The sequence below is a fragment of the Arachis hypogaea genome, chromosome 7, assembly GCF_003086295.3.
Source record: "Arachis hypogaea cultivar Tifrunner chromosome 7, arahy.Tifrunner.gnm2.J5K5, whole genome shotgun sequence".
NCBI lineage: Eukaryota > Viridiplantae > Streptophyta > Magnoliopsida > Fabales > Fabaceae > Arachis > Arachis hypogaea.
In genome coordinates, this window is record NC_092042.1 from 41,228,098 (window position 1) to 41,239,969 (window position 11,872).

General features: G+C 31.2%; 1 protein-coding gene across 3 annotated transcripts; it reads right to left on the reverse strand.

Moving 5' to 3' along the window:
• Positions 1-2,390: 2,390 nt before the first annotated feature.
• Positions 2,391-7,907, reverse strand: LOC112702966 (lipase). Of its 3 annotated transcripts, none has more exons than XM_025754223.3 (11): positions 7,522-7,907; positions 6,805-6,902; positions 5,907-5,986; positions 5,600-5,665; positions 5,429-5,476; positions 5,239-5,306; positions 4,961-5,033; positions 4,716-4,877; positions 4,056-4,250; positions 3,176-3,264; positions 2,391-2,908 (listed from the first exon to the last, which is right to left on the reverse strand). In XM_025754223.3, the coding sequence occupies exons 2-11, from the start codon at positions 6,869-6,871 to the stop codon at positions 2,686-2,688; spliced, it is 1,071 nt and encodes a 356-aa protein (XP_025610008.1). In that variant the 5' UTR covers positions 6,872-6,902; positions 7,522-7,907; the 3' UTR covers positions 2,391-2,685. The 3 variants fall into 3 exon arrangements, with proteins under 3 accessions (XP_025610008.1, XP_025610011.1, XP_025610010.1); XM_025754226.3 differs by having other exon boundaries at positions 6,805-6,876; positions 7,522-7,884; XM_025754225.3 differs by having other exon boundaries at positions 6,805-6,887; positions 7,522-7,819.
• Between the last annotated feature and the right edge of the window lie 3,965 nt (positions 7,908-11,872).

Genomic DNA, 11,872 nt, shown 5'->3' on the forward strand with positions numbered 1-11,872 from the left:
CGCACCATTCGACTTCAGAGGTTGGCCTCCAGCTTCTAGAGATTTTCTTCTAGCTCCTTACGTCGTCTTACTTCTCTTCTCAATTCCCGTTCTGCCTCTCGCTGTCGTTCAGCTTCGTGTTCAAGCTGCCTCAGCCGATCTTGCTGTCCTTGGACCATGTCCAGTATCTCTGTCGCCTGTGGGTGATCCTCATCCTCGGGGTGGTGTACTTCAGAATGGATCCTTCTTGGAGGGGGGTTTCCTGAGAGCCCTTCTCCGCGGGGTCCCTCAGTGTGTTGTGGTGGATGAGGGAGCACGATGGCGTGGCCTTTCGACTGAACTTCTCGCTTAGATTCAAATGCGATGCGGCCGTCCTCCTGTTGGTTGTCCGCCATGGTTGTGGGATGAATTCCAAGTCCCCAGCAACGGCGCCAATGTTTCGAGGGTTACCTGAAATGTCGATTTGCGCCTGAACAGGAGGTCCAAGTCCCTTTCAATGGCAGCGTCCGATTTGTAATGTCGAGGTGCCGCCTGTCTGAGTTCTTCGTGGAGAGGTGGGGGTGGTACCTGAAAGAGACTCTAATACTTAAGTTAGCAAGGGTTTTAGGCAAGCTTTTTGTAGATTAGAACGTGAGTTATACTTGGGAGTGTTGGTGTATTTATAGTAAAGTTGCTAACCACCTTTGTTGAGGTGATCTTATCTTTTCTGAGAGATAAGCGTTTCCTTTATCTTAGGAATTTGTTAAGATTCTCCTTTTAGATGAGGTAGAGATTTTAGGGAGCAGTTTGTCTGCTTTAAGCAAGTAGGATTTTTGCCTCGTGGAGTCGGTGTCTTACTTCTTTAAAGAGATCAGACTTGCCATGAAGTCTGCCTTTATTGGTAGGCCTTTTAATGTTTTTGAGCCTGACTCTTATCTATTGGTTTAGGATATAAACAAATATAATTCTTTGAAATATAATTTTTAACCATAAAAAAATAACACAACAAACGTTTCCTGAAATTATCAATTTTTGCTATATCTAGCAAAAGTTGACCTTATTAATGGGGTTTGTCATAAAATGTTGATTAAGAATTATGACCGAAGGTGTTAAAGAGTGCAAGAAGGGAAGCGACTTGTTGAGAATCTGATCGAACACGTGATAGAACTCGATTTGTTGAGTAGTAGTTGCATATATTTTATTGAATTTTAATTTTTTTTTCAATTTTTATATAATTTTAATTGATTTTGTATTTTTTTTTCTCTAGTTATGATAATTGATATATTTGGATGTTACCTGCAATTTGGATATTGTAACCAAGTACAAAACCCTAAACCCAATTGGTCTAAAATCCAACTAGTATCGATTACAAATTTTGTTTGTGTTGAAAAAAGGTTAATTTTCAAATTAGTCCATAAAAAATAAGACGTTTTTTAAATTTATTTTTTGAAGGATTTTTCAATCAAATTGATCTTTCAAAGATTGCGAATTAATCATATTTGTCCTCTAATCACTCCATTAACAATTTTCTTTAAACATTGCTGTTGTAAAATGTTAATTAATAACATATATAATACTTGATATGTCGAATTGGATATTGACCAAATATATTTATGAAAATTTATTAATTTAGTCATTTTTCCCAATTATAAAAATGCTATTCCTAATATGATCTAGTAACTAAATTGATAGATTTTCGTAAATATATTTAATCAACAGCTAATTGAACATTTATGTGTCATGTATGCTATCAGTTAACATTTCACATCATTAATTATTGACGAAAATTGTGAATGGAGTAACTGAAGAACAGATATGAGTAATTCGTAATCTTTGAAGGACCAATTTAATTGAAAAAATCTTTCTGGCACGAATTTGAAAAATACCTTATCTTTTAGGAACTAATTTGACTATTAACCCATTGAAAAAAATAAAGCATTGATTAGGAAAAGAAGCATCACAAAGAATTAGAGTGATTGTATTGGAGAAAACATTGAGTCTTCTAAAAAAAATCATTCTCTAAAGCTTTTATATTAATCACATTTTTCTAGTTCTTAAAGATTCAAGGTAAAATTCACTGTCAACGATTGAAGTCAAGAATATTTCTTATAATGCCAAATCCTGACCTCTTTACATAAATTGAATAATAACTTCAGATATAAAGGTTCAAATTAAGCAATTTCAATATCATTGGAAAACTAAGACACATAATTCAAAACGATATGCAAATGTCGCATAAAACAGTGAGGATAACACCGTATATGCAAGAGAATTCTAGCTACACGAGGCTTCGCATATGCGAGTGATTTCTAGGTACTCGGACCAAGTTTCTTCGATCTCCATTAACTTGGAGCGTGAATTAGAATTTTTGGGCTCTATGGCTCACCCAGAGGTTGTGGTTGAAGGGAAAAAAGACTAACAGGAAAAGGGAATTCAAACAAATATCACCCAAATCACATAAGAAATTACGGACCAAGGAATTTAATTTACAATTATTGTACAATTAACAATATTAAGTATGACTACAAAAAAAAAAAACCAATATTAAGTATTAACAATCATATATACAGGGATGAGAATGTACAAGATCCCTACCTAATCTCACTGAAATAATTCCTCCTTACAGGCGACTCCTTTTAAGAAAGAAGAATTCGGAAGCATGTCGACCAACCCCCCAAACCTAACATTTAAAACCTATATATCTTACAAGAGACAATCCATGTAAACTCAACTAACACTAATGGCCTTTCCTTGATTGTCAAGCTCTCTACTCAGTTTCAGGACAAATTTTGCAGGGTCTCTGGTCAAGACGATGTTCCCTCTCGAATCTTGGACGCTAGGACTTGAATCATTAGAATCCATAACAATTCTGCATGAGTCTGGCGCGTCTGATCCCATTTCAACACCATAATATACCAAGTGGTCTGATATGCTATTCCCACTCACCGACCTGCATGGTAATACATTACCTCTTGACAATAGAGTTTGGATATACAACACTAGTCTATCATAAAATTAATGGATAATCTTTGGTAGTTGGATTCTTATTAATTTCCATAAATTTGTAAAATGGAAACAGTAAATATGAAAATAGGAAATTTAAACATAATGTAAACAACCCTCAATCTTCAATAGCGCTCGTGGAATTCACTGCAGCGGCGAAGTTTACTGTAGCCTATACTATTTAATGGGATTATGACCAAAAAGATTCACTTACCTACTGCAAGTTGGATCTTCACCAGATCCATCACAAACCTTCTCAACCCGATATACCAGACTTCCTAATCCAACGTTATAAAGCCACACCTGCAGTGCACAACAATATCTCAGATTCAAGAACTGGTAAACAAGTGAATCAGGTGCCACAGGTTTGCACAGATCACTAATGACAGCAGAATGGCCAACACAAGAAAGCCAGTATAGTTCAAGCAAAAAAAAAACCTGATAGAAAGAGCATTAAAAAAAAAAAGAATAATGAGTTTGGAAATAGAAAGCTTTCTCTCATTGAGGGTATGAAAAGGTTTGATGTCCAAAAAAGGCAAAAAGAAACATGAGAAAAATCGTAGCAAACTGCAACCATCAGTGCATAATATGATTAATGATTAAAAATATAGAAGTAAACAAGTGAATTTTTATTGACCAATAACACGGGAATTGACACAACCAAGCCAGATAAAAATATAGACGTGCAGAACATATTTTTGATACACATAACGTGTAATCAGTATTCACCGCTGAAGGTGAAATAATAGATGACAATAACATTGCGTTTGGTCTCCTTGTATTCATAGAGGAATTTATATCCCACATTGAGAAATTGGAAGGCTTTGCTTCATTGATGGCGGTTCTCTTTGTACTTATATTTGTGAAAATGATCTCTTATCCTGATTCCTCCTATTTCATAATTCTCCGTTCATCTTAATAAAATTCTTTTATCCCCAACCCCCAAAATAAATAAATAAATAAAAAGTAGATGAAATAGTCAATAAACATTTTACACAAACAAGAATGCAACCTATTAAACTTTTTAAAAAATTTAACAGGTCTGATACATATGATGCAAATCTTCATCACTTCATTAAGCCATAATGCCTAACCTCTCTTGGGAAATGGTGGTATGTCTTTGATGGTAAATAGTAATAATATGGTGGCAAATGGGGAACAATGTCGTGGTCATGTGTCACACGCAACGTATTTGGAACAAGTGTGCTATACAGGGATGCAAAAACAGCATTTCCGATTCGGGGTTGTCCAAATGTCATAACCTGAACATTCTTTTCACATCGATTCACCTGTAAAAAGGTCAAATCAAACAATAAACTACTACATATGTACAAAATAGGAAAAATCATAGAAGGGGAGCTTAAAAAATTGATCTAGACAAAATAGCAATTCAAAGACTTTTAATAGTTTGGGCATTGGACACTATTCCAATTAGATTTTTGAAGATTAATCAAGATAGGAAAAGAGGTCTTATGAATTTGGTATTAATCCATATTGTAAATATTAGGCAAAATTTTTTGCATTAGTGCTTATTACACAATACACCCGTCATTTACGCAGCCCAAGAACCTGAAATGCAAAATAAAACCGGATTTCCAAACACAATGGTTCCACTTCCCCAAGATATTATTTAAAAATTTTGCTTGATGAAAAATGCAGATATTAATCATGAAAAGTAGTCGAAGGAAACTTGAACCCACAAAGTGTGCATAATGTCCAGCTTTGCAAGATAAATAAACTGTAATTATAATTACCGTTAAATCTAGACCACAAAATGCAGCCATTGCTCCTCCCATTGAATGTCCAAGCACAATAATTTGAATATTTCCATAAAATTTCTTTGCCCTATCGACAGCATCCAGAATTGCAGGACGTATTGTTGTGTTGTGGTATGCATTATAAAATCCACGGTGTACCTAGAGAAAATGGTAAGAATATATCAAACCCAACATTGATAGAACAGAGCACTAATAAGGCTTAACCTTTTAACAGCACACACCATTGCATCATCCATGCCCGGATAATTTATTTCATGCTGCTTCCAGTATAAATCTTCTATCCAGTTCTGTAAGCTGTATAAAAACAGTTACAAACTGATTATCCTCGAATAACTCAAACAACAAAACAACAACGACAACAACAACAACAACAACAAAGCCTTGAATGAGATGCATCTAACAGACTTGAAGTGTTTGACTTTTAGAAAAATATATGAACCTTTGGATTTCTAGACCCCAAATAATGAATGAAATAAATTTAAGCCAGTAAAACCTGAACCTGTGTTCATTAGTTCCTCTGAATGCAATGATAATGGCATGCGGATCATCAGCCACTCCAACAAATGCCTAGAATAAGCAGCGATTATAACATCAGAACAAAGGGTACACTAATAAAAATAAAATAACAAACGAGAATCTATTAATTCTATATAAAGGAATATTGTTTCTACAAAGACTTTTTCACCCACCTGCAAGCAGTGCTCAACATCAACCACCAACTCTATAATTTCAAATCCCTGTTTCCATTTTAAGATCTTTATTAAAGAGCCAAATTCATAAGATACCAAAACATAATAATTCAAAGCTCTAAGACTTAAAGTGAATATTCAATGGAAAAATAAGATTCACATTCTTAGCACCTCAGTCAAGCCATCACATCTAGAGCATGTCCAAGTAAAAAGTGCTGTTAAATCTGACAAGTATACCTGCAAGAACCAGTCCTATTTCAGTCCTTTTATGCAATATGTACAGATTTCCAACACTATTTTGCTTTCACAAATAGAAGCTTAACCAAAGCAAAGTTTGAAGTTGAAATTTTCATTATTAATCCTGAATTCTTTATCAAACTTTTAAGATATGATTAGGAAACAAATAATATTTATAATTTCAAAGAAGCTTTGCTATACAGCCTAGATGATGATAATATAAAATGCCCATAGAACTCACCGCAGATGCATATTGCACTAATATTGTAGCAAGTGTATGGTTGTACTTGGGAAGATTAACCTTGTCCAAAGCCTTTAAGTCTGCAAAATTGAAAACAACACATAAGTACACAAACATGAAATGCTCACAAGACTCTGATTCACAGCACGGTTTCATCATATAAGATGAATTAACATTTGTTCGGGTATCATGAAGATATAATGACATATGTGCAGTGTAAATCATTCACTGAATCTTCAAAAAATGAGAGAAGAAAGATACTATTCATTGTGTCATGTAGCGTAAATCAGATAATCATTGTTGCAGTCATGAATGATATATCTTCAGTGCATTATCCAAATCAATACAAATAAAAGGACATGAAAATCTTCTGCAGAGTTTTAAAATGTCATTTGCCAACAATATGATCTATTTGAACTATTTTCAAGTTGGGTATATTGTTATTGAACAAAACTGGTACTGATTTTATGTCCCATAAAAAGAAAACCACACTCTGTAGGTTTAACCTACAACGACCAATATTCCTCCGACTAGATGGTATGGGTTAAATACATCAAACAACTCTAAACTGCCCCTTTCATAAACCATCTGAGACTCTGACTCTCTGTAAACAAACAATCAAAACCTAAATGTATTGTAATGGATTATCCTGTAACTTTTTTCTCTCCCTCACTAATATGATCACAAATGACACAACCAACAATCATCAAAAAGTAAACATGTACTGGGCTTTTGATTCTATCTCCTTTAAATAATAATAATAATAATAATAATAATAATAATAATAATAATAATAATAATAATAATAATAATAATGTTACAAGAGGGATTCCTCACCCTCTCTTCCATTTATCAACAAAAGTAGCAATAATATTGAATGCAAAATTTGGACTCTTACCTCTACCCTTGGATGAGCTCAGCAAGCATAAAAACGTAACCAATATCAACCACCATGTTTTCTTCATCTTGTCTGTAATTGAACTACAAAACAATCAGCTGACAACCAAAAGAAACAGTAAGAAAAGGTAAAACACAACATAAAATCATATTTCAACAAGTAAACATCGATGATTTCAAAAACCGTGCCCTAACAGAGTTAGGGAAAAGACGGATTTGGCACTCGGTATTTTATACTAAAGGTACATATATACAAGAGATGGCTCATTCATCAAATTTCCCCCAGAGCAAAAATTGTTTCTAGTTTAAGTCTTAGGCCACTCAAAAGAACAATTGTACAAATTAAAATAGGGTTAAGCGCCGGTTGAGCGCTTCATTCATCACTGATTTAGCAAAATAAAGACAATAGATGTAATCACTCGAAGTACAAAATCAAATTAACAGAATTTAACGCTGATTTGTTCATTTATCTGTTTATTGAGCATTTTCATGCGCCTTCCCTGATTCATTCACTTCATTCATATTCATATAAACTTAAAAAATTCTCAGCATCTGTTCCAACCAGTCCAAATAAAAATTCTTAATCACAAGGTCATTTTTGAAACATGTTCTCCTCTAGAAATCTAGAACATTCTTTCCTCAACAATGAACAATTAACTACAAAATTTAACAATTAAATACAAATTTTAACACTAAATGAAGCAATTTATATACGTACAAACACGGGAGGAAGGACCAGCTGCGAGGGACACGAAACAGAACAGCAGGAGCAGAGATAACTAGAGACCGGTGAGAGGGACAGGAAGGAGACAGAAGCAGCGAACGGCGGCGAACAGCAGAGACGGAGACAAGGGTTGGTGTGCCGCTTGACGGCGGCAGGCAGGGGCCGGCGGTGAGGATGAGAAGGAAAAAATCAAAGAAAGAGAGAGGGATGAGAGGAATTCTTCGAGTGAGAGAGGGACGGACGGAAGGGTTGGGGCTAGGAGCTTTTTTTTAATAAAAAAAAAATAAGAATTGGCGAAACCGTGAGGTTTTACAACTATTTGACAACTACATTGGAAAAGATTTGCGTATCGGTAACACTTTCTCAAGTGGGGCTGATTTTAAATAATGAGGAGTCAACAAAATTTATTATTTGTTATTATTATTTTTAGTTATTAAATTTATTCTTTTTAGTTTAATAATCTAAGAATGTACTTTTACAATTAGGCATATAATATTTAATATTATTTAATTTATAATTTTCTTATGATTTTTAAAGTTTACTCTTTATTAATTTGCTTAATTTATATAAATTTTATTTTATTATATTAATATTATTGAATAATATTAATATTAATTATTTAACATATATATATTTGTTGTATAAATATTTCTAAATAATTATCAACATATATTATGTTATTTGTATGAATTATTTTAAAAATTATTTAAAAGATATAAGTTTATTTGTTTGTTTGAACATCATCAAATTGATAAAAAAAATTTAATGAAAATATCTTTTTTTAGTGTGTTTAGTAAATTTTTAATAATAACAGTGAAAGTATTAAAAAAAATTTTAAAAAAAATATTTTTTTAAAAAGCTACAATTTATATTTTTTTTAAATTTTTTTCTTAAAAAAAAATATTTTCACGTAATAAATAAACAAAAAATTATTTTTATATAGTTATATCCAAATATAATAGATAAATAAAAAAAATCTTTGTATGATATATCTAAATATAAAATTACTTTTACTTTTTTATAAGTCTTTTGAAAAAATTAACTTCAAAAATATCTTTTTTTAAAAATTCACCCAAACAAATTCATATCAAAATTTTGTATATCATTAATAAAAATTACCACGTTACAATATAATAGCTTAGTTATAAATAAAATGACTAAAATAAAGGTATTATAAAATAAATAAGACAATATACATATATTATTCCCTTATTAAATTACATAATGAGAATACAATAACAGAACATGAATAAAAAATCAATATTAAAGGAGTCATGTTTATACTCTTTATCAATAAATATGTATGGTTATATTAATTTGAAAAATATAAAAAGAACCAAAACAGTATAATAAGATAACATAGTTCAAATATGTTTTTTTCTTCCAAAAAAGAAAAAAGAGAAAAAACAGAGCACTTGACTTATATTATAATGTGAAACGATAAAATAATAATAGAATGAAAAGAATGAATTAACTTGTGCAAAAGAAAAATAAGTATAAAAAATAAATTTTAAAAATTAAAAACAAAATATAAGGTTAACTTTTTATATAAATAAATTAAAAATAATTTAGGTGTACAAATATTTTTTTAATCAAGTCCAAAATAAAATTCAAAACCCAGCAAAATAATGTGCATACATCATTATTCTTTTTTATCACATTTTTTACAGTATATAAATTTTTGTTAGAAAATACAAAAATTTATTAATATACTACATAAATTTTCAAAGCATAACACACAATTTTACATATAATACATACTTATCAATATAGCATATAAATTTTTACACATAGTACACATATTTTTATACATATCACACAAATATTTGTACATAGTACAAATTTTTATTATTAGTTTGGTCAGTCAATATTTTGCATATATAATCTTCCAAAATTTTTTATACAACACATCAAAAATTCTATGCTATGCAATAAGATTTTTGTGTTGTACACCAAAATTTATGTGTTGTGTGTATTTAATTGGTTGGGTGTCAATATTTTGAATATGTCATCCTTAAAAAAATTTTTGTGTTGTATATTAAAATTTATGTGATGTGCACCAAAATTTATGTGTTATGTATCAAAATTTATATATTTTAGTTTTCTGAAAATTTATAAGAGAAGAAGAAGATAAAGACAACGAGGACAATGATAATGATAATAAAAGAGGATGAGGAGGATTAAAAAAAGAAAAAATTAAACAACAACAATAATATCAAGAGGAAGAAAAAAAAGAAGACAACGATAGTGACAGCGATGATGACGACAGTAGTGACGAGAGTGACAACGACAATGACGTTGAAGAAGGAAAAACGAACGTAAGAAGCAGAAGAAGCAACAATAATGATCATTAAAGGAGAGAGAAGTGGCATGCAAATAAGCTTTTATTTTTAAACAATTTGGTTACTCAAAAGACTTTGACACCTATCAGTTTTGATAACTTAAATATTTTATTTATCAATATATGTAATTTATAAGGTATGATGGTTATCAGTGGCTAAGAGAATGGGAGTTGAATCTTGGCCTCCTATTAATTTAGCTTTCAACCTTGCGTTATGTAGAGATTCTGTGAATAGAAGACATGAGAGATTTTGGTTTTGTCTCCTGATGTGGTAGGAGCCAAAACAGCGTAACTTACAAGAAGAGTTGTAATGAAATGAAGCTTTGTAGAGAAATCAGAAGATACTTTATTTTTTTTCTCCTATAGTGCAGAATCAAAAACAAAAATGAGATTAGAGAATGACATGCAAATGTATTCTGGTTCAGCTATCCAGTGCAATATAGTCTACATCTAGCCTCCATCACAACAATGATGAAATTTCACTATCTTTTAAACAAATTACAATCAACAATTTTTCCTAGCATCTACTCAATCCTATCTGGGACAAGTCCAAATTCTAACCCAACCTAAACTTCACTAGGATTGACCCTAACTTTCAACTGCAAAGTGCTAATCCAACTTTCAAGGGAATCCACTCAGGATCATGATACAAAACAGAAATACTTACAAAGGATTTCTAAGATAACCTAGACTTTTTCTCCAAGTTTAATACTCTGTCTTTTTCACTCATTGGCTTTTTCTTACAAACCTCACCATTTGCCTTTTACCAATTAAATTCAGACAGACTAAATTGAGAAAAAGAAATACAACATGAAAACTATGAAGGAGTAGAAGAATAAATAGCTCAAAGAGCTATAGAAATCCAAACATGTGCTCTCACTCTTTACTCCAATCCTTGGTCGTTCACCCTTATTATAGAAGAGTGAAGCTTCCTAGGCTTGAAACATCTTCAGCACTTTGTTTGTCTTCTTCTCTAACAATTAAAATCAGCAGTGGCGTTCACAGAGGAGAGAGAGAGGGTTGAAGCAATGACATACAACCATACCTTTCTCTTTCAACCTTTTTCTTCATGCATCTTGAATCTGGGTTATGCATTTTTAATTTGACCCCAAGTTTGTTTCTTGACCGTTAATAAACAGTAGAGCACCATTAACTTTACGTTCTTTATTTTTTCAGAACAGTGCTTGTGACACAGTGAATTTCTTTAACATTCCTTGATAAAGAACAAATGAGAAAATCTCCTTTTTGTAATTTTCTGTTTTGATGAGATCTTCTCTCTTGTTGTAGCCCTTTTTCTTTCTCTTTTTACTTGATAATAAAAACTAGCTTTTTATTCTTTATTGTGCCCTAACTCCAGAATTTTTTTTCTTTCTTCTTGGTATAAAGAGTGATATGATATGAATTTTGAATTACCTACTTGAAGTCTAAATGAAGTGTATGGATTTGAGTGTGTAATCCACTAATTCAGCTTTATATTTTTATTTGAACTTGCTTTATTTCTTTTATTATTTGGCTAGAGACTTGTTTTGTATCATGAGAAACTTTTGTGATAGAGCAAGTAACTCTTGGATTATTATTGTGAGTTTGTGGGTCAAAATACTATGTAGCTTGGGTTATAGCTTTTTGGGCTATTCTCCATTTAATTTGTTTTTTATACACTAAATAAAATACATTACACAAATAATTTGACAATTAACCCAATAATATTTAGTTATCATCTTAATTATAATTTAATTTTCTAAACTCAATAAAATATGTACTAATTTACGTAATATTATTTATCTCGTTGATGAGATAATTATAAATGTTTATAGTGTAAACGAAATAAATCGCAATTTTTTTTGTTTTATCTCATTTGCAAATGAAATATGTGAAATTTAAAACAAAAGCATATCTCAGTCTACAGTTATCAAAAATAATTTACATGTTTACATATGTATTATAATTTTTTTAAATTAATCCAATTTTTTAGCGTATAGTTATTAATCTCTTAAAATAGTTACA

Excerpts from the sequence above, each read along its gene's own strand:
- LOC112702966 (XM_025754223.3), bottom strand. The coding sequence starts at position 6,871 with ATGAAGAAAACATGGTGGTTGATATTGGTTACGTTTTTATGCTTGCTG. Across the intron at positions 4,878-4,960 it reads CGGGCATGGATGATGCAATG|GTACACCGTGGATTTTATAA; the intron begins GTGTGTGCTGTT and ends CATTTTCTCTAG. Across the intron at positions 4,251-4,715 it reads TTTGTGGTCTAGATTTAACG|GTGAATCGATGTGAAAAGAA; the intron begins GTAATTATAATT and ends ACCTTTTTACAG.